The sequence below is a fragment of the Lycorma delicatula genome, chromosome 6 (genome assembly GCF_047948215.1).
Source record: "Lycorma delicatula isolate Av1 chromosome 6, ASM4794821v1, whole genome shotgun sequence".
In the NCBI taxonomy this organism is placed as follows: Eukaryota; Metazoa; Arthropoda; class Insecta; order Hemiptera; family Fulgoridae; genus Lycorma; species Lycorma delicatula.
The window spans coordinates 139624735-139652683 of NC_134460.1; the positions used below are offsets into that span (position 1 = coordinate 139624735).

Sequence of the window (27949 nt, forward strand, 5' to 3'; positions counted from 1 at the left end):
AATTTAAAAAAAAACAATGTTAAATTTAAAAAAAAAGCAGATGAAGTCTGATTCGAACCGATGTATCTTCCCTTGTAAAATCTAAATATTTAATTAATTGAAATTTAATTTGGCTATAACTCTGGAACCAATAAAAATAAGTAGCACATGATATATCGTTGAAAAGCCCTAAATGAGGGTTTATTACTGCACTTAAGAAAAAGTCCAAAATCCAAACGTTTTTGGATTTTGGACTTTTTTGGATACTTTTGGTCCACTCAATTGCAATCAAAAGAGAAGGTGCACAACTAGATGTTACAACAGTCCTAAATCCAAAACTTCAACATACTACGGCTAATCATTTTTAGTTATGCGAGATACATATGTATGTATGTACAATGAAAAAAGGAAGTATTGTGATCGTGAAAAATTTCGGTTTTCAGATTTCAACAGAATTTCCATTTTGACCATCCCTGAATCCACTTTGACAAAATCCAAAAAAGTTTTGATTTTGGACTTTTTCTTAACTGCAGTAATAAACCCTCATTGAGAGATTTTCAACAATATATCATAAGTGGTAAGTACCACTGATATTTTCATTGGTTCCAGAGTTGTAACCAAATAAAATTTTAATGAATGAAATATTTAGATCTTATAAGTGGAAAACACATTGATTAGAATCCAACTTCATCTCCTTTTTTTAATTTAAATAAATTGATTTATTAATAATTGTTAACCTCTGATTGTAAAAAAAAATTATGATAAATTATAATTCAATAATAACAATAAAAAAAAAAATTATGAAAAAATATCATAATTTATTAAAGAAATATAATTTTATGTACTTTACATTTAAAAAATAAATATGTATAATTTAATAGGCATACATTCTCTTTGGTGTGAAGCAGAAATAAATTTGAGGCATCAGTTATCATTTTGTGAGCTAAAAATGAACATGAGACAAAGAAATTATGTGAAGTTCATTGATTTATTAAATAACTTGCATCTTGGCGAAGTTAAAACTGCCCAATTGGAAATGCTTTGCGAAAGAAGGAAGGTACCTTAAACAGACGAATTTGCAGTGGAAATGCTGTAAGAATATTCCCAACTATTAAATTAATAAATGACTATAAACCTAGTTTGTCTGATATAATATCAAAAACAAATATAGTTTGTATTATTAATGTTATTGATGAATCATGAGAAGTTGCAACATATGGGAAAACTCCCCCCAGGAATGTTATTCCAGTAGACATCAGTAACTGTGGTGGCCTGTTGGATAATGTACAATTGGTAGAAGGTTCAAGAGTTATGTTAAGGCGTAATATATTAATTTGTGATGGTTTAGTTAACGGCGCTATGGGAATTGTTAAGTAATTCAAATGACCTGCTCTATGAAGGTACCAACTGGAAAGAGGTTATTCACCAAAAACTGTGTTAATAAATTTTTATGACAAAAAAAAAATAGGTACAAAAATGAAAGACTTTAATTTAAAGTTGGGCTGAAACAGTACACCAACTGCAAGGTACAACATTAAATAGACCAGTAGTAAATTTCAAGAAAAAGGCATTTGCAAGAAGACAAGTTTATATTGCTCTAAGTCGAGTCAGAAGCTTAAATGGTTTATCTTTGAATGATTTATATCCACATTAAGTACTGAATATCCCATATGATAAAAAAGCACTTGCTGAGAAACCTTGCGCAGGATTGAATAATGTGCGACACTTCGCTCAAGTCATCAATCAATACATTGATTACTAATGGCATATCAACAGTGTTATGAGTACTGTGAAGAAATTTAGTTGTCTGACCTTGCAAGAGACTGCAAAATACCATTTATATAGAATTATAAGATTTTCACTTTTCCCTACCGATGCTGTATATTATGTATAATGTATATTGAGTCTGAAAGATTTAAAACAAAATATGTTGATTTTTGATAATTTTGCCAACAGTGGTACATAACTTGTGTAGAAACTCACATTACCTGCCCTACAGAAGACCATATAACATTATCTAACATGACACATACATATAGAATATCCCACTGTCCCTACCTACCTGCCACTGTCCCTGTCAGGTGGCAAAAAAAATTTTTTTGTCAATTTTCAGACCAATTTTTTGTTTAAAACAATTATTCAGCATTGTGGTACCACCATGAAAAGCAGCTGCATCAATTGCAACAAGATTTATTTCAATCAGATTAATAGAAAAAAAGTTATGTGCGAACAAACATAAAAAATATAAATGGGTCAAATACATAACTCCTCTTTGAAGTCGGTTAATAAAATAGGCAATTAATGTTATTTTAATATGAAATAAAGTGAATTCACAAAAAAACAGAAAAACAAGAATATATTTACAAAAGTTAATGTATAAAAATTTATTTGCCAGTAAATTATATACATATTTATAAAAAGAATACAAACAATAATTAAAATCTATCAATAAACTATATAACCTAATAATTAGGAAGAAGACTGAATAATATTTTAGATATTTTTATCCTTTTAAATATTATTAAGGACAATTCAAACTTACAATGTTGAATAACTTAATTGTGCCTGTATCTTTCTAATTGGGAAATCAATCACTTTAAACTATACATTATAATTGAGATCTTGAGTGAATAATATAAGGTAGTACAGCTCAGTGAATGAAGTATATAAATTTTTAATTTTACTAAAAGGTCTGACAAATTAAAGTACACAGTTCAAAATTTCATGAAAAAATAAAATAAAGAGCATGTCTTCAACTTCATTGAAGGTACTGTAAACACATTTCTAAAGTTATGTGCAGAGAGATCTTAAAAAACAATAAATCATGGACTGATAATACAGAAATATCCTTAATTTATTCTGAACTCTTTCAATTTGCATTATTGTCCTGATGTAAAAAGTCTTCAGGTTCAATACTGGGGCAGCATTTTCTAACTAATTTCTAATTAAATAAAAATACAAAAAAAAAAGTTTTGTCCATGTCTGGATGACTGTAAAATAAATTCCTGTACCTTAATTTCCCTAATAAATGAATGAAAATTAACAAAAAACTAAGCTTCTCTCCTTTTTTTTTGCTTCCCAGGTTGGTTCAACATTCAAGTATAACTCAACCCAGGGGAGTGTCCTGGCTCTAGCGGTCTTCCCACCCACTGGCTGTACACGCTGGCACAGCAGGTCGGCCTGCCAGACCTGCTTGCTCTGTCAGACCTGTTCTGGATCTTTTATTTATTCATCTTTGCCATGCCTCTAACTGGTAGAACAGGAGTAAACCTGGGCCTCCCTATGCCGTTCCCGAGGGTCCCTGCCCAAGCAGTAGATAATTCAGTCTTTTCACATTTTTTTTTGTAACATCAGTAACTGCTTCACTCCTGGAAGTCTTCATCTTTTGTCATCAAAATTTGTGTCACAAAGTTTTCAATTTCTTTCCACTCGTTAGCACTTCTGAGCATATATACCACTGCATTTTCTGGGGAGATCCACTCCAGCTGTGTTATTTTAACCTCCATTCATCTAAGGCGTTTGTAAAACATGTGGAATGGTGAATCCACAGAAGCACAGTAAGTACATTCTGGGAATTCTCTTCTCTTAAATCTGTACAAGTACTTACTAAACTCACCATGGCCACAGAGGAATTGGGAGACGTATCCCACACCGCTGTGTACCCTCCCCAGTCACGGCCCCCAGCTCCGGTAACATCTGGCAGGTCGAAGCCCCAGTTCTAGCTCTTGTCCAGTGTTCTGCCACTCTAGTTTAAGTAGGGTGTCCGCTTCTTCTTTCGGCATGCCTTCATACCTTCTAGTCCTTTGTATTGCCAGTATTCAGATCGGGGGAACTCCCACCATGGCTGCAGATACAGTCTTGTAAGCACTGATTATTTTCAAGTTCGCTCTCTGTTCAAAGGACTCTAGCTTCAGTACATTTCTTTTTGAATTAAAAGCTCAGATCCAAGCTGGGACTGCATATAAGATCACCAATGTGGCTGCGGCAGTAGTAATCTCCTCTTGTCCACTTTTGAGCCCTATTTATTTTCCATCAGACGTCCCAATGTGTGTGTGACTCTTTCAGCTTTATTTGCAATCTCTTGTAACTGCTGGTTAAAGATGTTCGACTCTGAAAACCAAACCCCAGGTATTTCACATGGGGGCTTGTCTCCACCTGTAACCATTTATTTGTATTCTAACCCTTCCAATTTTATGACTTCCTATGACTGCCACCATTTGCATTTTTTCGGGTGCTGGCTCCAATCCTTTGGTTTGAAGGCAATTGCTTATGCGACCAACTGCTTGATTGGCACTTCTTCTTCTGAGCATCCAGCTGTTAGCAACGCTAAATCATTCACACAGTTGACTAAAGACACTTCCTCTGCAAATTCCAGCCTCAACACGCCATCAAATGTTATATTCCATAACAAAGAGTTATCTTCTTAGTGAAGATAAATACTGAAAATTCAAACACAATATCAAAATTAACAAAGGTATTTTAGAACCTATAGTTAATTTATTGGCAAACTATTGTTCACACAAATTATTTAAATCCATCAGAAATTAACCAACATCATCATGTGTACACTCAGATTTCTAATCATTTCCAAAATTAGACATTGTAAGAAATGCAAACAAGAGAGTAAACTCAATAGTAGAGAGTTAGTGCTACATAAATTAGAAGAGACATCAAAAAATTAAGATGAACTGCTTCTTGTCTTCTAAGTAAATCTCGGTATATGAAACAAATTCTTTGAAACCTAAATAAGAACAATTTCTCCCATAACTGTATTAAAAAAATAACTGAAATTAGGTCACAACCACTCTCAATCGACACAAGTAAACCTTGTAAATATCATCATCAGTATGACTGTAGTCTTCATCAGTAACAATTTCCATAAACTTCAATAACTTAGTAACAAATTAAGAAAGAACAAAATATTACGTAATTTTTAACATGCCATATTTTCATAAATTTTAGCAGCATTATAATTAATGCTGATATAATACCTATCTACTTATATAACTATATTATTTTTTGAAAATTCAAATAATTTATTAATATACTGACCACTATGTTAATAAAATGTAATATTACATGAAATATAAACCTCCAAAATACAGTAATTGGATAAGTTAAACTTATAATAATTTCCAAGAATCAATTTTCACAGCATCCCACATTTTCTGTTGGTAATGAATTCTATAATTATATTACACATATATAATCCTTTTAAAAACTGTAAAATTTGCATATGCATTCATAATAAACTTAAGTTTTTTTAAAACAGAGAACAATCTAAAATAAAATAACAATTTTTAAAAGTATTTTATATAATGTAATTGTAGAATTCATTACCAATTGAAGATGCAGGATGCCACAAAAATCAATTGGAAATTAATATGTTAGTTTAATAATTATGTTAATTATGTTAGTAACAATTTTATTTTTACCTGACTATTCAGTCTGGCTAGTTTCTTACTTATGAAAACTTATTTTGAGGTTGAAAATAAATTTAAGCTGACAGCCAAAGAATGCCTCAGTATCCTTACTTATAAAAAAAGTAACACTGATACATCTAATTGAAGAGTTTGATTTCAATTTATTTATGAAATTAATAACATCATCATCGCTAACTTTATTAATTAATATCTTTGAAACCAATGAGGGTGGTGAATTTAAGGTAAGGCAAAAGTTAAGCTCATGATATAGTAAAGATCGAAGACCAACTCCTATCGATGTTGAAATTTTTCAGAACAATGAAAAAAGATCATGACAATTATTGATACTAATCATTCACCTGTTCATGCTGACACACCTACAGACCTATGAAGTGGATCTGCATCCACTACACTGGACTATACAAAGTTACCATGTCACCCTTCATTACTACTAATATTTAATACCTTTTGCTGATAATATACTAGAATATGTAATATTAACGTTTTAATTTACCAAGCAAAGTACAAATAAGCACATATGAAGATTACATCTTAAATTTTTTACCATGTCTTAACAAATTACTGTTACACAGGCCGCTTGTTATCCATGTCTAAGTATTCTATTAGCCAACTGGATGCCACCTCAAGAAAAATCACAGCTGGGTTCAATTATCTTAACAGGTAAATAAAAATGAAAATATTTTTTACTAATTAAAAACTTCTAAAAGTTTCAAGTCCTGGGCTGGCAAACAATTGCTCTAAAGAAATTACAATATACTAATAGTTTTTATAAACTGAACAAGCTTTAATTGTTATTCATTAGTATTCACACAAGCTTGAGCATAATGGAGTTGGGATCTAAGGGGCGAAGCCTCATGGCTAGACAGAGAGAGTAAATGAAGCAAGCTATCTAGTTATCTATAATCCAGTAGGATTAAAAATATTTTTTTTTTATTTCCACCAATCATTTAAAAAAAAAAAAACACGTGTTTAAATTCCATAAATCTGACAAGATTTATTTTTAAAGTTAATTTAGTAAATGGAAGTTGTTTATAGTTTTATTCAAACAATAAATCTTTGTGTGAAATAATACAGCTAAAGAAATAAACATATTTTTAATTACAAGAACCTGTTTAATAACTGAACCTCTAAAATATTTATACTTTCAATCTTTCAGATGTAAACAAATTTTCACTAAATGTAAAATGAATTAGAATCTTAAATTTTGAAGGGCTATCTTCCTCTATTGTACTCTGTAACTGAATGATGGCACTCTTTAATTCAGTGGTTCCAGGCTCAAATTTAAATCAGGCTTTATTTTTTTCACCTGCTAAAAATTTATTATACCATACTTCTCTTCATAAGCCAACAGCCTTCCTGTGGTGAATTAATATTTTTAAAAAAATCGCTACTTATAGCAATTTCAAAAACTCTTCACAGACAACCTCAGCTAAAAAGTAAATTTCTATCAATCATGATTAAACAATATGCTAAACAGTTTCTAATAATAAAAATGATTACCTCAACAGGATTTTTCTTCTTTCTTTTTTTGTAAAATCAGTTGCAAAAATTACCATTTTTTACAAAGAGGTGTAATCATTTTTTTAAACTGTATTTTTACTTTTCCAGCTTTAGCTCTATTGCTGCGCTACAGCTTGGCTATCAAAAAAAATATGGTGACTGGCCAAAATTTTGGAATGAATTTGAGAATTATTGCAAATGTCGTCATTCAAGACTGCCTTAGTCCAAAAAAAAAACGTAAAAACTAAAGAAATTTCCAGAAGATATATGTGCCTACATACTTGTGTAAACCTACAATTTCATTAGTACCTCCAGGCTGCTCAACATGCTGCTACTCAGATACTGAAGAAACAGGGAAGTGATGAGCTATTCACCCTTATTTCACAGCAGGTACCAGATGAGGAGGTTGTGGACTTCATTCATAGGATTTATTCTGCGGACTGCTTCAAGAAGTCAGAGCTCGTGAAGCACTCCATCTTTAACTTCCATGATGCAGACATGATGTTTGTCATTGTTCTGCCAGCAAGCACAGAAGACAGCTAACACAGAAGCCCCTGGCTACTCATACTGCTACATCAGTATCTCCCTGGCTTTGGCCACTCATAGTGGAAGGACAAGTGAAGTCGGATCTGGGCCTGGTAGACAGACAGTTGGGTCTTGCAGCTACTGCATAACTGGTGATGCAGTGGATGTCAGGCTGCATTAGATCTTTGTGGTATTTATATACTCCAAGGAGGGATAAGGAACTGGCCATCAGAGAAGTGAAGAGCCAGTTGTCACGCTCAGCTAGGCTGGATGTCAGTGTCCCAGCTGATAAGACTGAGTTTGTGTTCATCATTTCGTGGAAAACTTGGGGAGGGGATCGTAGGAAGTTTGCAGTCTTCGTGGAAGGGCTGGGCAATGACCGATCAAATAAAACTGGAAAGCCCGCCGAGCTAGCAGAAACAGTGAGAACTGTCATTATTAAATCTTGCGGGAAGTTCTTTGCTGACTTCCGTAGGTTGGTCAAGCAGGAGGTCCCCAACAAGGAGGCAATTTTTTTCTATGATCCTGTCGATCACAAAAAGGAAAAAATTAAGAAGTATAGATCCAAGTCAAAACCACAAGCAACGCTGGAAATTTTATCCAGGAAATGATCAAGAAAATGTCTCGGGAGCGAACATAACCTTTGAGGTAAGGCCAGAAAGAACTCCTTCGATCAAGTGAAGGAATTAGATGCCAAGACCATGTAATGTTACCTGTCTTCCGGACTCTTGGAGATAAAATTCCATTGATGGTCAAGTCCCTTAGGCTGATCTTTGGCAATTACCAAAAGACAATTTGGTGCTGCCGTGGCTCCTACATCGACATAACATTCCTAACACCCTGTGGATCACTTGTGACCTTGACTGGGAAGCCTTGGTAAATGAGACGCTTTTAGATCACCGCACGTTTCTGTGTACTGTCAGTCCAGTCCTTCTGAGAGTGTGCATCATAAGGTCCCTCATTCAATAATCAGCCAGAAGATTTTGGCTTCCTTTTGAGCCAAAGTAAAGCTTTACTTGCTTCTTTTGAGCAAGTAAAGCAGAAACAGAGGTATCACTTGTCCACAGGTAGCAGGAGAGATTAGATCAGTCGCTGAAGGGCAAATGGACCTACAGATTGATCCTGGACTTCCAGAAATGGCTGGATCGCAAACACAGGATCTAGAATACGAGTTGACCCAGTTCCTTACCAGTCACAGTTGTTTTAAAGAATATCTGTGCTCAAGGGGATGTTAAGACTGTCTGTGGAATGTGACTACTGCGGAAAGAACACACAGTGCTCGTACATGATTGATTTCTGCAGTGTAAGAGACCATGCTTAAGAGAATTTGGGGTGCTTATCCTAGATAAAATCTTGGAGACTATACTATAGACCGAAAAGGGCATGGAATGTGGTGTCTTTGTTGATCAGAATCATCCATATGAAGATGGTGAAAGAAGTGCAGGCCTGAATTTCCTATTTCCTCCTGAATCTTCTGTGGAACTGTATTCATATCAAAGCAGGTCCAGCCCCATGAAGGAATAACTGAAAAAAAAAAAGACTGGTTCAATATAAATTCTTCAAATATGCCCCAAAAAACTTCAACATATGGATGTCATTAATTTGATGTTATCATGTCATTGACTGATTGATTATTTGATGTTATCATATCATCATTGATGTCATGATGCATTCAATTTTGGACAAAATTATAAAAGGGAGTAGTTTTCGTTATTTTGACATTTTGTCGTGTGTCATAGAAAATTGAGCTTCAGTATAATGAAAGTTATTTAAAATTTGAGTTTTAAGTTAATCAGATTTAGGGGTAGAAATATATTCAACATTATCTTTAAACACTTTTCACCTCATATCTCAAAGTCCAGATGATCAAAAAAGTTGAAATTTAGCACAAATATTTTGGCTAAGTATACTTGAGCTTTGGCCTGATTTTCAACCCCATTGGACAATGGAGCATCACGATACTCTAATTTCCTCCCTAACTAGCTACAGTGGATGTTATTAAACTTAAGGACTGATTCAGAATATCAAAAAACAAAAAAAATTTACCTTATCTTGCTTCATTTTCTCTGACCACCATTTTGTGATTTTTTTTTAAATTAATATTTTTTTAGAACAGATTGAGATATTCTACTGAAATTTAGTATATATGTATCCAACTACTACAAAATAAATAAATTTGAAAATTTTACCTTTGAAAAATAGTTTCCAAAATAGTAGTCATTAAAATTGTTTAATCTTAATTTTTATTTTTTATTAATAGAATAAATATTAGTTTTATTGAATAATATTTTATTAGATAAATTATTAAATAAATATCACACAACTAAGTATTCAATTGATAGTAAGGACACTGATTGCAAAAAACTCTAAATGTTTATGCTACAGTGTAGTATTACAAAATTGATATTAGCTTGCAAGATCTTCAATGGCTACATAATTTCTGCAAAATATTTTTAAGAATTTCTTTAAAGTACAATAAAAGATTTATATATTTTTTTTTATTTTTTAAAGGTGAAAATATTGGTGTGGTAATAGCCATGGCACTCAGTGGTCTAATACTTGGCAACATAGAAAATAGTTGGGCTCTAACATTTTATCTTTATGGTTTTACAATGATAGTCTGGGCTTTACTTTACATAAAATTTGTTTATAATGATCCAAATTCAAATCCTTACATTTCTGAGAAAGAAAAGGAATATTTAAAAACAAGTATTTCAAAAAGGATTGAAAAAAAGGTAAATAAAATATTTTAGATTGTATAAGATTAATAGCTCGAATAAAATTGTAATAAACAAAGCAATTATTGCAAATAAAATACTATAGATTCAACTTTACTTCAGCTGCCTTCCCTGTTACGGGAATCTATCTCTCATATTTTCTATTGTTGTGCTAACAGACTATGTTCTGTAATTTCAAAGAATTTTTCATGATACATTTTAGTCAGAGAAAAAAATTTTTTTGGGATACCGCAAACTATTATGATTACATTGCATATTTTACATGCATTTAAGTATATAAATGCATTTTGTGAACTATACAAAAAAATTACCAATTACTCTTTATTGGAATTATACTACAACACCTACTTACAAGTTACAGTACTTTATTAGCAAAAACTGCTTGAACTTAATATTAATTTTTGACCAACCCTTGACCATGTCAATAAATTTCATCTTGTTTATGAGAGTTGATTTCATGACTTCTATATGCAATATGAAAAATTTTCAATTAAAAAAGTTCAAACATTGTATATTATAAAATCCATCATCACCTTATTGCAACTAAAAATCAGATATTATTATTTAGTTCTATTTTAAACCCCATCTTGCACGTCCAAGAATTGTGGCTAAAATATAATTTAATTTTCATTCAAATACATACTATGGTGATGTTTTTGTTTAGTATCATCTGCAATTTGAAATAATAAAACATAGCAATATTAAAATTAATTGTTATAAGTAATAAAAATATTAAAAAGTGTTAATGTCAATTAGTGTTGTTCGTTAGTAGTGTATATATCACTTACCATATAGTCTAAAGAACTCACTGATTAACAGATGTCTTTCAATCCTTAGATAACTTCAGCTTTGACTTTTAATTATTTATTCTCTAAGCAACAACAGGCTTATGCCTAATTAGTTATTTATGATAAATTAATTTTGTACCACATGAAAAAAGGCAAGCCTGACCAGAATATAGAACCTTTTGGATGAATGACAGTTGAAGACATCTATTTTAATATTTCTGTCTGTTACTTGGCGAGTAGTTTTTTTATATTAATAATATACATTTATATTACAAATTTCTGTCTCCGTTAAATTAATTTTCATATTGGTATTTTTAAAGAATTTACCACCGATACCATTAAAATCTATGGCTAAGTCACCAGCTTTATGGGGAAGTCTAATAGCACATTTTGGACATGATTGGGGAATTATTTCAATAACATCAGATTTACCAAAATACATGAAATATGTTCTTCATTACGATATAGAGCATGTAAGTATTGTTTTAAAATTTTATAAACAAATTCTCTAACTATATTATTAACATAAATAAAAATGCACCGGTTATTAAAAAACTAGTAGTCAATACTTCCATATTTTATAAAAAAGATTTCAGAAAATGTTGATAAATCATTCTCAAAAAAAAAGATTTTTGATGCTGAGATATTTCAACTATTATTTTAAAAAATAAGGGCTTTAAAAGTAATATCTTATTTCTTGGCAATTAGAAACAAAATTATATTATCTTTTGGAATTGTTCATTATACCACTGAACAGAAATTGTTTACTATAAGCTCCTGCTGCTGTCCAGTTAAATGAATATTCTAACCTTCACTGTTAATAATTGGGAAGATTACACCTAGCAACTAAGATAAAGCAACCAGAATTGATCAGTATAAAAAGTTTCATGTTCCATCATGACAATACTAGACCTCATATATCTTTGACGACCTCTTGAAAATTAAGAGAGCTTGGCCTTGAAGTATTAATGCATCCACAATGTAATTGATCTTTCATTAACAGACTACTATTAGTTTTGGTCTGTATAGAACTGTGTTAATAGTAAAAAGTTGATATCTAAAGAGGCCGGTGAAAATCACTTATACATTTTTTCATCCAAAAAATGTTCTACAATGACAGGATTATAATTTTTACCTCAAAACTAGAATAAGTTGTTCAATCAAAACACCACAAATTTGGTTTAATAAACTTCATTTGAAATATAAAAAAACCTTGTTTTACTTTTAAAAAAATAAGAAGAAACCTTTCCTCAAACCATTATTATTATTATGTTTTGAGATCTTACAACTTTTATACTAAGAAAGTACAAAATATACAGAAAAACTAGATTAAGTAATCACCAATAGTGACTGATTGTCCATGAAAGTAAATATCACCAAAGTAGCAATTAAAAGAATATGGGGAGATAACATTACTGTAATGAAATTCTTCCAATGCACTGAATGCTGGCTACAGTTAATTAAATATAAAAATAATTTAATGTTAATCTATGTTATCCTACAAATTATGTTGCTATTTGCATTTATTATTATTGTTCTATATTTTAATACACAGCACTAGCCGATATAGGGCTCCACTTCCATCTAGCCAGAGGTCTCCACCCCATTGACTCCTACATAGTTTGTTACCCTCATGGTTGTGAGATTAATACTGATAAATAACAATTAAGTTATTCAGGCTTTATAGAAACCTGAAAAAGAAACTAAATTACAAAGGCAGAATAGCAGTAACTATAATAAATTAAGTTCCACAGACCTTTACAAGGAAAACTCCACAAGCTATTTCAGTTGCCATCTGAAAATATAATAATGAATTAATTTTTTTTTCTTTAATGAATATTTTTAATTTACAACTTAACCCCCAAGGAGACTAGGGACTCGATCTATGTTTTAAAACTTTCTCTGGGATAATGCGAATGTGTCTTGTAAATCTGAAAGGGATCAGTCATTGGTTCTTGATGCTGATACAAACAAACAGACAAACTTTTCATTTATATATGATTCCCAGTAATTGAATTATGATTGATTATGACTACATGTAAATAAAAATTGCATCTGTTTTATAAAATAGTCATCCAATACAGTAAATCAGTGAATGACAAACATACACTTAACAAGGAAACAGAATTAATCATAAAAATAAATCTTTGAAAACTTTCATATTTTGGCCATGCTAAAACAGGGAACCTATACCAGCCATTAAAAGGTATCATGCCAAACAAGATATTAAAGTAGAGGAGTTTAAGAAGAGAATGGATGGATATGTTTGATTCAGATTCTATGAACTGGCTGAAATGCTCATTTTTTCAAAACAGCAGTTGACAGGTTGCATTTGTCGTAATGATGGAAAATCTTAGAAAGAAGACGGCATATTAGGATGAAGGTATAAAATTGTCGATCCAAGTAGATTTTTTAAAAATTATATAATTTTCTGTCAAATTCTTCATAAAAAAAGGTCATATACAATATAAATGTAAACTATGTATACTAGTAAACTTACTCAAAACTATTTTTTTTAAAAATTAAATATCATAAATTAATTTTCCTGGGCAAACAACCTTCTATTTTAGAAGGGATAAACACAAAAAAAAATGTATAGACAATATTAAAATATCATCAACTGCTACAATCATTAACTATTAATAAATGACAACAGCATGGCCAAAACTACACCTTGCACCCAATGTTGAGATAACTTCTTTTGTTTTCTTCATTATATTTTTTTGCAATTAACCTTCAACAGTATTAAGTAAAGCATTTCATTTTATTACAGAATGGATTACTTTCAGCACTTCCATTCATGATTGTATCCATCACTGCAGTGCTTGGTGGTTGGTTATCAGATTTTTTACATAGAAGGAAACTAACTTCCACAAGTACTTCAAGAAAGTTATTAGCAACAATATGTAAGTCTACATATTAAAAAATATATATAAATACCTTTTAGTAAAAACAGTTCTTTAAGAAAGATTTGTCACAAAAATAAAACAGGAAGGATTAAAAAAATGTCTTTACAATCTAACGAACATGTAAAAGTAATTGCCCAATAATAAAACATCAGAAATTTTGGCTATTATCAAGTTCTCATTCTATACAACAATAAAAATGTAAACAGTTCTTCAAGATATATTATAAATACAGTTTAAATAACATTAACAATTTTAATTTATTTAATTTCCTTTTCAAATAAAAAAAACAAATTTATTTATTTTTTATAATTTGAATAGGTGAATATACCAAAAGATTATTATCACCCGAACAAAACACACATATATCCTATTACAGGTTTACTTAATCAGACATTTATTTAGTGTTATTACCAAAATAATTATAACAAATAATGCACAAGCAGCAATACATAAAGGTAAAAACCAAATTAAGACTTATACATTGATCATCTAAAATTAGCACTCAAAATAATCAGTTTACACATTTAATAATATATTAAATGAAACACAAAAACATATTTACAATAAATAATTAGGTTTGAAATTAAACAGGTAAGATTTATTTCCTAGAAATAGGTAGAATTATTTGTGGTTTTTATTTTATTGTAATTTTTTATTTATAATTATTTTTAACATTTGCTGATAATGATGTTGAAATGAACTCATAATGAAATTAAAAAGACATCTAATTATAAATTTTTATTTTTTGTAGTCAATTTTTTTTAATAACTATAAATCTCAGTTAATGTATTTTGTAATAAATAAGTAATAATAAATTGAATATATATGTACTTTGTACATTTTTCATCATAGATGTCTTACCATCATATAACTGCATTATTTATTGTAACAATTATATGCAATAATTATCATTATTACAATATTAATGATGGAGTTCAAGGTACAATTTTTAATTAAAAATAAATTATGCTGATATAAAACATTTACATACACTTTTGATTTATTGAATCAATGAAAATAGATTATAATAAAAAGAAGTTAAATTTAAAAAAAAAAATTATGATTTTGTAATATAGAAAATATAAAAAATCCTTAAATTTGAAATCTAGAAAAAATAGATTGATAAGAATAAGAGGTGGCTAGTCACTGGTGGTTGAGTGTATATTCCTGCTCCAAGGTGTTGGTAATATTATCATTGAAAAGAACCTTTTGATAAAATATTTATATATTATATTGAATTGATTAATATTTATATACCAGTTGAATTCTGTTCATTAATCATGTCAGGATTAATATAAATTATTACAAAAAATGTAGCAATAGCTTTGATTTTATCTAATTTAAGACTGATTAGTATGGTATAATGCCCCAATACAGATTAAGAAAGATGTTTTTAGTTTTTTATTATAATAATAAATAAAATTTAGAAAGTTCGAAAGATAATCGACTTTCTATATCGTATGTACTTGACATATGTTTGTGGAATACTAAATGTAAAGGATGGTAAAATATAATTTAATAAACTCAAGTTAAAAATTAATGGGCCAAATGAAAAAAAATATGAGAAAAATAAAAGTAAATACCTGCAATAAGTCCCTTTGCTAAGTTTTAATTAATTTAACATGTGTGTTCAATGAATGAATATTTAAGGATTTATCCATGGGCTTAAAAATTAAGTACCATGATGACAAAAGAATAAATGAAAAATTAAAAATATGGAGCTTTATTCTTAGCTTAAGCACAAAGCATGAAAAATTAACTAATAATATTTCTAATTATAAGAAGTACTAGCTTATGTTTGTACTTAGTACTTAATTGAGTCTTTTATTAATTAGGTCCAAATGGATGAGTAGCTTAATTTGCTGACATAAACTGGTTTATTTCTGTCATTATAAGTTGAAATTACTTTAAAATGTTAAGAATTCCAAAAAATCTCATTTTTAAGTATTTTTTAAATTATAGTTTTTTTTTTTAATAAAAATATAATTCGCAATTACAAAGAGGGTAATAATAATAAATCCTTCATGACTCTCTGGTCAAAATCAAAATCCCTTTATAGTAAAGTCAAAATCCCATTACAAAATATAATAAAAATTAGATAGTAAAAATAAAATAGGATTCAAATATTATTCAAAATATTTTAAAGTACAATTTATATATTTTACTCACATCATCAGCTAGAATGAAATGATAAAAATCTCTGATATTTTTAGTAGCAGATGAAGAACTAGTCAGCTTTGTAAAAAAAAAAAAAACCTCTGAATTTATCAACTGATATCTTTGAAACACATAGAATTCAATTAATGTGGCAGATAAATGTACTGAAATTTAAACAAATGTATATGTTGAAATTAGAAATACTTCAACCATTCTTTACAATTTGTAATGAATTAACAGAAAATTTGATTTAATTAATTCTTATATTGCAGAATAATGATAATTACAACAGGTTCTTAAAATTAACTTCTTCTTTTTCAGCCTCAGTAGGGCCAGCACTTGGACTTACTGGAGTTATTTACGCTGGCTGTAACAAAGCAGTTTCAGTTTTGATGTTAACAATTGGGATGGGATTGATGGGTTTCTTTTATTCAAGTCTAGGAATTAACCCAACAGATTTAAGTTCAAATTATGCTGGAACAGTAATGGGCATTATAGGATATGGTACAGCATCTGGAATATTTTCACCTTACATAACTGGTATTATTACCAAACATGTAAGTAAAAAAATTATTACTTTTTTTTTTTTTTTAACAGTATTCAGCTTCAAATTATTAATGCAGAATCATTTCTTTGCAAATAAAGTTCTACATCCCTGCCATGGAACAGAACAATAGCGTAAGATTGACAGAATATAGAATATGTTTGATATATAAGAAAACGGCTATGATAGCCTGCATCTCATATCAGTATCTGTAACCTTTTCAGTTACAATGCAAAACATTGAACTTAACTCACAAAGTCAGCATATATCATTTTAAGTACAACTATCTAGTGGAAATACCAAATGACCAATTTATTGCACCAGCTTATTCAGATTTTAGCATCAAAGGATATTTGATAAATTTTTAAATGGATATTTAATTTCAAAATCTGTTTAAGAAATAAGTTTCGTATTTCATCTATATTTTTGATTAAAAAAAAACAGAATTGTACCAAAATAGTAAAAAGGTCTAATCTGGGAGTATGGTAAATGCGAGTTATGGGAAAATGTAGCTTATTCAATTTATTATACCAGTAATAATATTTGTTTCACTGTAAAAAAGATTTTCCCAAACTATATCAAACTTGAGTTTTATTTTGATAGGTTTGGTAGAAGGCTGCCCGTGGCTCACTGTGGTAGTAATCACATTTGTGGGCTTGCCCAAAAGTCTAAGTAGAAGGAAGACAACAGTGAACGTTTATATTCATAGGTTGTCAGATCAGAGTATCTTCGGCCATGACAGATACTCAAGAGGTACCAAAATTCCGACCAGAAGAGGGGTCCAGATCTTTTTCATTCAACCTCCTCAGTCTCTAATAATGAAGGCTCAGTAGCAGATGTAGGAGTTTCCATCCAAGTGGAAGTTAACCCTTTAGTTAATGAATTCCTGAGAGCTAGGGGCAGACCTGGTAGTTCTGCCCTGCTGGCCCATGAAGTTCATGCTGAATTGGATAACTTGTTCAGATATCTGGCAGACCTTAGGGGTGTCAGTGCGGCTGTGAAGAGTAGATTTTTACCCTGCCAGAAGTTGCTTCAGGAAGCATTCTCTGCACTTGTATAAGGGTTTGAGATCCTTGCCTCCAAGCCCAAAGAGGTCAGTGATCCAAAAGTCTGCCCCAACCTCAGTACAACCTAAACGGTGTGCTGAAGTAGTCAGGGGAAGACGTGAAGCCAGTCAAGTTTCTAAAAATCCTGAGGTTATTTTTGTTAATAAGGCAGAGAGCTCAACTGTTCCCAGTAGTAAATTAAAAACGGGCCTTCAGGTTGCCCTTCACGATAGTTGGAAGGGGCTTAAAATTAGAAAAATTAGAGAGACCAAAAAAAGGCTAGTTGCAGTTGCAGACAACAACAAGGAGACAACCCAGGTGATCACTTAGTCTTCAGCCATCAAACAATTGATTGTAAAAATTGACCCTAAAAGAGTGTGCAGGCCCAGCATCATTGTTTATGATATTGACTGCAGCCTTTTTGATGGGGATGTTCTGTCCATAATCAGGGAACAGAACACTGATTTGGATGAAGCCACTTGTAGGCGGGAATGTAGGCTGGTCTTTAAAGCTGGTAGGCGTGATGTCCAAAGACATCATGGAGTTTTTTAGGTCAGTGCTGGTCTCTTTCAGAAGTTTACATCTGAGAGTATATTATTTGTTAACTTTGGATCCTGTTGGGTCAAAGAATACCTTGATGTTCAAAGATGTTTTAAGTGTTGTAGGTATGGTCACAGAGCCAAATTTTTTTAATTTACACTGGTCTATGTGCATTGTGGCGAGGAAGGCCACAAACACGATGATTATTCACAGAAGTCAGAGGCTCCGACCTGCGTGAACTGCAAAAGGTCACACAAGAATCATAAGCACTCAGTTGCTAGTAGAGAATGCAGTTGTTACTTGCAGAGAGTTGAGCCATACTTTAAATCTCTTGATGGTTAAGTTCAGTCAACTGAATGCCCAGAGTGCTTATGCAGTCCAAGTTGAGTTAGGTGAAATTGTTGAGCCAAGGAGCCTCAATGTTATTTTCCTGCAGCACCCATATGTGGTTAAGGGAGAACAATGGAGCCTCGATGTTATTTTCCTGCGCACCCATTTGTGATTAAGGGTGATCTGCCAGGTTTTTATAGCTGGAAAAAGTTTTATGTAGGACATAATAGCATGTCTGCTACCTTGTGTAGGAGGTCGCTTGATAGTGTCTTTGTGCGACAGGCTTCTGATACATCATGTAGTGGTTAGGCTTGTTATTAATGGTCAGGATTTGATTGTTGTCAGCTTGTACTTTCAGTGTAGGGATTCCACTGAGGAACATCTAGAAAGGTGAGATAGGATCCTTAGATTGACAGGCAATTGTCCAATCCATATGGCACTGATGTTAATGCCAAGTTGCTTTTTTGGCATAGCGGGATCACTGATTTTAGTGGTGAATTGGTTGAAGGTTTCATTGAGCAGCATGATTTTGAGGTCTTTAATGTTGCAGACCAGTTGGCCATCTACATCAGCATGGTCGATGGACAGAGGGTCTTTTGTGGCACTAAAATTGATATTATAATTAGTAGAAATATCCCTTGTAGGATCCTGGACTGGTCTGTGGTCGATGATTGCTCTAGCGATCATCACCTAATATTTTTTAACTGATGGATGGACTACGTAATATTTATGGAAGGCATTTTCCTGTTCCACAGGGGTACTTTCTGTACAGGAAGGTGGATTGGCCTAAATTTTCTAATCTTATTGAGTCTGGGATTGCAGTCTTTTCTCGGAGCCTGGAAAAACTCCCATTGGGTGACCTGGCAGAAAATTTTACTTCTGTGGTGGTAGCAGCTGCTGATAGTTCCATTCCCAGGGCTCTGGCCAGGAACATGTAGCAGGCTGGTTTGACTGTGATGAAGCTGTCTGTGTGTTGACTCAGGAGAGCTGCACAACATGAAGGCGATTCTGGTCTACGCACGGCTCTACTTGCAAATTATCGCAGGGAGACGGCCAGGTACTATCATTATATTAGGTCATGTAAGCATAATTCCTGGTGCTCATTTGTTCAGGAGCAAGGAAATAAGGACCCTTGGGGTGTTGTGTACAGAGTCCTTGGACATAAACATAGGAAGAAAGTCCTTTTATCAGCCCTTTCAACTCAGGATGGTGATGTGATGGACAAAGATCGTGCCTCCACATTTTGTTAAATGATTTGCTTCCTGATGACACTGAGGCAGGTGGGACTTTGTATCATCATCGTGTCCAGCGAGAAATCGCTGAGTTCCATACTGATGTACAATCTCTTCAGATTACTGAGGCGGAGGTTCGTCAGGTGGTCTGTAGTATGGCATGACATAAAGCCCCCGGGTATGATTGTATCACGGTGGAACTCCTTGTTCACTCGTTGCCTGTGATTCCTGGTCCTCTGATTAGGGTTTTTAATAGGATGCTTTCTGCTGGAAATTTTCCAGCATGTTGAAAGTCTGGAGAATTGATATTGCTTTTTAAAGGTAGTGACAAGGACCCCACTGTTAGTTCTTCTTATCGGCCTTTGATGCTCTTGCCCATAATTGGAAAGGTTTTTGAGAAAGTTTTGTGTCTGTATTATTAGTAGGTTAACTACTGAGCACCTATTGATGTATAGCCAATATGGCTTCTGAGTCGGAAAGAGCATGCAGGACGCCATATTGAAGGTGATGAATATTGCTTCCTCAGGTGTATGTAGGTGAGTGTTAGTTGTTTTTCTGGATATATCTGGGGCCTTTAATAACTTATGATGGCCCTCTGCCTTGTTTCAAATGCAGAAATGTGGTTATACGTGGAATGAAATAAAGATTCTCTCAAGTTATTTCAGCCATTGAAACGTCACCCTCCATGATCGCAGCTCGGAAGTAAGGAAGACCCTATCCAAAGCGTGTTTGCAGGGCAATGTATTGAATCCCCTTTTTTGGATAATTGAGTTCAATTCTATATTACAGTTGAGGTTGCCTAGTGATTGCCGCATTATTGCTTATGTGGATGATGGGCTACTGCTGGTTGAGGGGAACTCGCAGAACGAGATAGAACTTTGAGCTGCCCATGCAGGTGAAATTCTCAGGTTGTGGAGTCTCCAAAATAATATGATTTTTAGTCCAGAAAAAAACCACAATGATATTGAAGGGCTGGCTGGCCAATTCACACCAAGACCGGGTTTCAATGGCCAGTCTTCCCTTTAGGTATGTTTCTGCTCAGAAATACTTGGGTGTAATCCTTGATGAGAATCATTAATTCAAGGAACACCTTCAATATGTTGCCAAGAAGGCTGTTGCTGTCTTTTTTTGAATTCACAGAGTTATCCATCTCGATTGAGGATTGAATTTCCATACCATGCATACCCTTTACAAGGATGTAAATGAGGCCATTATGTTATACACTGCGCCTGCGTGGGCTCATTGCATGATCTTTTGATATTATAGAGACATTCTTTTGAGAGCCCAACATCTCCTTCTGTTGGCTGTTGTCGGCGATTTCAGGACTGTGCCACGGGAGGCAGTCTGTGTTATTGTTTGCATTAAGCCAATAGATATTCTTGCCATAGAACGTAAGGAACATTATATTTCCAAACAGGATGGTCTTCTTACTTTGGAACATATGTGGGAAATTGAATGCACGGCTAGGTGGATTTCTCCCAGTTTGTATATTATGCAATTCCTTTCCAGGCATGGTGCTTTTCAGGAAAGATTGGCTAGGTTTAGTTTAGTAGATTCAGGTCTACGCCCGGCTTATAAGGTTGATCACACCATGGACCATGTCCTCCATGTCTGTTCCCGGTACGTGGCTGAATGAACTAGAGTAGTTAGAGAACTTGAGAGAGTGAATTCCTTTCTGGATCTCCAAGTTAATTGGAAGGTCTGTGGGAAATAGTCCATAGTGGCTGGTTTCCTCCATCTCCTTGCATTATGTTGAAGGTGTTTAAACGGAGTAGGATCCCGGGTGGGCAGGGTTTCAGCCGAGACATTTGATTGGTCAGGGGTTGGCATTTTGGCAACGAGCCTTGGTTAATTCAAAAACATTGATTGTTGAAGTCAAGTGTCGAAGCCGCTCTTGGCAGGGGATGACTGGGCTACTGAGGGCATAGCTGTCCATGCAGCCATTAGGTGTGGCACTGTCTTTTCAAGAGCAGTCTTCAAATGTGATGGAGTAGTAAATGTTACACAGTTAATTTAGAGCAATAGTTGTTAAAGTTGGGTGGCGGTACCGCTGTCGGCGAGGGGTGACTGCATTACTGAGGACATGGTATTCCATGCAGCCGTGAGGTGTGGCACTGTTTTCCCGAGGGCGGTCTTTAGGTATAGTGGGTGATGGGATGTAGGTCTGAATTTTGTTGTTACATGTATAACACATTTTGAATGGTATGAGTTTAGCATTGTATTGATTCGTTACTTAGTCAATGGTTCAGGCATACACAGTTACAAGCATTGGTATTAAAATTGGAATAGGTGCAGGGTTCGTGCTTCCACGGGCTCGGTTAGCTAGTTCAGAGGGTGATATTGTCGGAAAAGAATAATGAAGATGTCTGAAAGAAGCCTAAGCAAAGGCATTGGCAGAGATAATAATTTTTACTGATGTAAATGTCTATCAAGGCATTTGCACCAATGGCATCCCGATAGGCCTGGCCTGGCCTACGGGGTTGGGATGGTAGCTAGTCAGTTTTTTCATGCAACTTAAAAAGTTGATTGTGCTGGTGTAGGAAATTGAACAAAATTTATTCTTTATTATATTGGCAAAGTCTTAATGGTGATGTGTAAGTATAGTAATCCTAAAATAGGAGCTGCTGGAACTACCAACAAGTGAATCTTAATTTCCTCCACACAAAGGAAGTAGATGTAGTTCTGCAGAGAGATTCAATATATTTTCAACAAAATTAACGTTTTTATTTTGGTTTGTCCACTGACAAAATTTTTTGGCTTTAAGGTAAATGCTGAGATATCTAATTACTGGTCTATGGTTGAAGTTTCATAGTCTTTTGGTAATCTACTGCTTTCCTACATTTATCATTCCATCAAAGAAAGATGGAAACTCACAATTTCTTAGATGATGTTAAGATAAAATTACCTGCACCATCAATTGTTCAATTGAACAAATTAATTAATTTTTCCATCACTGGTAATCTACACTAATCTAAGACTTTGAAAAACTTCTCTATCACCCAACATATTAGTTGCTCCACAAGCACACTATTCAGAATGTATATGACAAGGAAAAGAGTATGATCAGTCACATAAACATCAGACTTGTTAACCACTGAACATATGGGTCGATTACAAAACTACTAAAGTTGATTTTGATATTAATCAACAGTATCACCAGACTAGAGGAATGACAGTGTACTGTTACTGAGAATATGGGTCAAATCTTGTCTCACCCTCTCATGTCCCACAGTTGAACAGGAATTAGAACTCTAATAATTAGAATCATTCACTATCAACCACAATGATATAACTTGAGTTAACAAATCATTAATATCAGAATTTAGAAGGAGACATAAATTACACACGAACACCAATAAAAGGTACTGAAATATTAATTATAACATAAGGAATATAGGTAGAATGTGAAATTTTCTGGTTTCTGCGTATGAAATAGATAGCTACTCCTTTACTCATATCCAAAAGCTGATACTCTTTCATATTATCTTGCTTTTGAAGATGTGTTTTTCACAAGATAAAATTAAAGAATTATAATTATGAATCAATGATATATGATCTATTCAGGATCCTATCTCTCAAAGGGAGGAACATGTAACATGTTCCACTGTTACATATTCATTTATCAAATGTAATGTGATCCTTTTTTTTTCTTCATAGTAGTTAGTTGAAAGCAGTGGATGGTTCTTCTTTAGCCATATCATTAAGGTCCTTAATTTAGAGATCTCTAGATTATACTAATGATTTTTTTTATGGAATCTGCAGTTAGTGTTTCACTGCCCCAGATGTGGAAGGCCTGCAGTGGTTGTAATAGATTTCTTACCATCAATATCACTTTTTACCAATTATTTAGATAGATCACATTTTCAGTATATGTAACTGCAATAAATATTTAAAAAAGTGTCACTACTTGCTCAATAAGTTTTTTAATAATACTCATCCTTATAATAGTCATTAATTTCATCCTTATAATAGTCATTCCTAGGTTTATTAGTGTTCAGTAACACACAAAGACAAACCAAGTTGAACAAATTCTAGAAATTTGTTCTTCTTGTACTCTTGACAAGATGGAAAAAACACTTCTTGTTCTATTTTAATCTTCCATTCATTCTCTTCTTTAAAAATTCTCTTCCCATCACAACTAGCAAAGTAAGGACCCACTTCAGCAGCATGCCCATGCATAATACATGAGCTGAGAGTTTCCCTCTTGCCCTGCTAGGGTATTAGTCATGCAAACAACATACAACACCTACTCATATTCATTTCTTTTTATTTCCAATGTTTTACACATTATTACACACAATATAAATTTATTGATGTATTATTTATACGTATTTTATTTTTGTCCTCATTTTTATTTCACTTATTTTACTTTACTACAAATAAATGCTAATAGCATAAAGATATTTATTTTGATCTTCTGTAAGGAGAAACTGTTACACTAAAGGTGTTGTATAAATCCTTGTCATCAGTGGCAGCTTGTAACTAAAATTAGTGGGGGTGCTCCTCCAGAAAATCTTTTTCTGGTCCTTTTCAAGGCCATGGTTAAAGTTTTCGTAAAATAAAAGAAGTGAAAAACAAATGAATAAAATAGAATAACTGGAAGCAGGATAAAAATCTAATTCTACATTATATTCAAGAATATGGTACATGGTTTTTAAGCACATTGTGCTTACAAACATGTAAATGCATTTCGCCATCTTTTGATCACTATGAAAAAACAACTAAACAACTTTCATATTCCTTCCACCAACTAAACTGAACACCGACTAAAAGGGAACAAACAAGGAACATTTCATACACACACAGGGTAAAAAAACTACCTTTCACCAGCACACCAGGGTCGGCACTGCTAGAGTGACAGTGCTCGCTCTCCCTCACAGTCTCACGTTCAGCTTCCTATATACGCATGTGCACAACAGCCAAACACCACGCCATTGGAACTGAGAAGCGCACAGTTTTATGCAAAGATTTTTGTATCTTTTTCATAAACTGGGGGATGCCTACTGACATTAAGCTTAAGGATTACATATTGTATAAGTATAAAGAAAGAATTAAAGAAAAAAGGAATTATATTAAATGTTATCAATAATATGAAGTGGAAATAGGGGGTGCTGCAGTTCCACTGTGCCTATACACGAGCCACCACTGCTTGTCATCAAAATCGTCTTTGCTTGTAGATGAATAACCACTGTCTTCATCACTACTTTCTCGTAAATTGATAAATTCTTCTTTGAAATCATTAACTAAATGTTCTTTCTCTAAATATTCATCTTCTAGTTTTTCACATTCTTATATATCAGTAACCAGTCTCTTTGTTATATTAAAAATTCTTTCTAATCATCAAGATTCTTAATGTGTGTATTTTATATACAAAGTATCATGTTATTAGTAATTGGATGATGTCATCTGGTTATATATAAATAACAGGACTGTTATGTTTGCATTTTACATACAAATGTGTCATTTTATTAGTGATCTGATGATGCCATCTGGGTAAATAGTACAACAAACCTTGCTTGCCTGTCCCACCTAAGTCAGCCAACAGTTCGGTTGACAAAGACAAGAGCAAACCTTCAGCTGACTTAATATGCTAGAGGTCAAGTTTTTCCGCACTAAACAATTGTGTTCACTCACCCTGATACCGCAAAACTCAAGATTCACTACATAGAACCACACTCTGGGTTACAGTTACAATTATAAATAAATTGCAACAGCTGTTCTACATGATGTGTTGTAAAATGATATGTGTGATATGATTATGCAAGAAGTAAAAATGGTGTTATGAATATTTAGTAAGAATTTTTATCTAGTATATAATGTACTGTGTGGTAGTATATAATGTACTGTGTGGTATGTTAATCACAATATGTTATGTTAGTATACGTTGTGTACGCTAATAAATCTATGTAATTAGCAATTGTATGGCTGTAATTTGTGTATAATGAGAAGAAAGAAAGATTGCAACCAGCTAAAATCTTTGGGAGCGCTATTCCCCATACTCTCAAGTTGAGCATCCTTGAGGAGTTCCAGGGATAGTGGAACACCAAATCGCAAGGAATTCAGTTTCTCCAGTGCTCAAAGATATTATTCAAATAATATTTAATTAACCTAAATTGAATGCAATAAGATGCTATTTTTTCTTTCATTTTTATACATAATGAAAAGCACTACATACTATTTGTAATATTTTTTGCAGCATACACTTTCGGAATGGCATACTGCATTTGGGATATCAATAGCAATGTTGACAGTGACAGATTTAATATTTGTACTCATTGGAAGTGGAGAAATACAACCATGGGATGAGCCTACATAACCTCAGAAGCAAGGCACAGACAACTAAGATCCATATGATGAAAATGTATTGTAGATACAACTATATTTCAATTTTCATTAAAATTGACAAAAAAAAAACAATTTTTATAGTTTTCATAAGATATAAGTATACTTCTAAATTATCAACCCTAAATAGTCCTGAATTAATTAATTTCATCAAGTAAAAAGCCTGGACATCATTAACAAAATTTGCTAGGTCAAGAGGATACATGTTTACATCCTTTAACTTTTACTAGCTATATATAACCAGATGATAAGTGTATTGTGCAAATGTAAAAGACAAAAAGAAAAATGTATGATTCAATTATTAAATAAGTTTGTTTAAGTTGCAGAACTTGATGAGAGGTCCACAACAAATTGGTGAAGCCATATGAAATTATAACAAAACTGCTTTTTTCATACCGTTTCACTTGCTTTTTCACTCTCTCTAAAAGAAATTCTGCTGCTAGTAACTAAAACCATACAGTAACACCATTTTTCAATTCACTGTTATCAAATCTTAGTGATACCAGTCATTATTTAAAGTGAGTAAAAATAAAATAAATAGCTGGTAGTTAAGTCAGGGCTATAAGGTGCATGATTAAAGATTTGCCATTGAAATTTTTCCAATCACCTCACTGTCTGATTTGCCATGTGCGACATGTGGTTGTCATGTAAAAACAAAACCCTGTGTGATAGATAGCATCTCACATCATTTGTTTTTTTAGTTTTTTAAGGTTTCACAATACGTATCGGCATTCACAGATGTCCTGCGATCACTAAATTTGACAAGTAAGATAACCTTTCTATTCCAAAAAATAAAAACCATAAGCTTTAAACTTTGTCGGTCCAGGAGATAATGAAAACTACTGCTGCTTTGTCTCGATGTTCATCACCCTCATTCCCTTAGTGCCGCAAAATTTCATGTGCTACGCAAGATTTTTTCCTTGTGTGTGTGACAATTAACATCTTCGACATCAATCTGCCACATAATTTTTTATAACCCAAATTTTCAATGGAACTTCATAAATTAAAGTTCGTGAAACATCAAAAACAATTGTGACAGGGTGAAGCGCAGGCTTTTTCGAATTTTTTTCATCAAACTTTTCAGTCAAATCATTCATTATCACTGACGACCGGCTGCTAGGTTCTTTATCACAAATGCTCACTTGTCCTTCTCAAAATGAATGGTATTACCGTCTTATTTTACTGCCACTCATTATATTTGGCCCATAAATGTTGCAAATTTATCTGTTTATTTAGGCCGCGTAATTGTTTATTGCTATCTAAAATCGGATTATTTCACGAACTTCGCGGCACCACGAATTTTAGCACACATTTTAAATGGATGAATTTTTAAAAAAATGACCAAACTATTGTGGTTAACAGCTGACTATTGTAATATTTTCTTTGACTTTTTTTGGGTGTAGGATTGGAGTTTCAGTGACATCAATAATGATAGTTTTATCTTTAAATTTTTTCTTTTACCAATTGTTTTTGGCCAGGTAATTGGAAATCTTTATACTGAATTAAAGTATCTTCAATTCAATTAATACTGCAATTTCAATTACTACCGCTAATACCATAACTATTAGCAATATGAAAATCAATTCTATACTCTCTTCAATAGTCTAAAATCATAAGAATTCATTCTTCAAATAATAATTTGCTGGTTCTTCCGTGATGAAATCTCTTTTTAAATCAGCTTCTTTTAAAATATCTATCATTTAATTAAACGTAGTACGTTTAATCCCAGTTAGTCTGAAAACTGTTCATCATTTAGTTAATTTTTTAAAATCTCATTAAAATACACCATTCTATTAATAATAATCAATAAGTTATATTTTAAATTAATTTTACAAAAAGTCTATTAAATATTTTTTTAAATCATTTATTTTTTTT

At 32.6% G+C, this 27949-nt stretch overlaps 1 protein-coding gene across 1 annotated transcript; it reads left to right on the forward strand.

Moving 5' to 3' along the window:
* Window positions 1–8551: 8551 nt before the first annotated feature.
* LOC142326941 (putative inorganic phosphate cotransporter) lies at window positions 8552–27844 on the forward strand. Its single transcript, XM_075369671.1, has 6 exons — window positions 8552–8645; window positions 9960–10066; window positions 11295–11447; window positions 13748–13880; window positions 16362–16597; window positions 25929–27844. Exons 1-6 carry the CDS (start codon window positions 8552–8554, stop codon window positions 26046–26048), a joined length of 843 nt encoding a protein of 280 aa, XP_075225786.1. The 3' UTR covers window positions 26049–27844.
* Window positions 27845–27949: the final 105 nt, after the last annotated feature.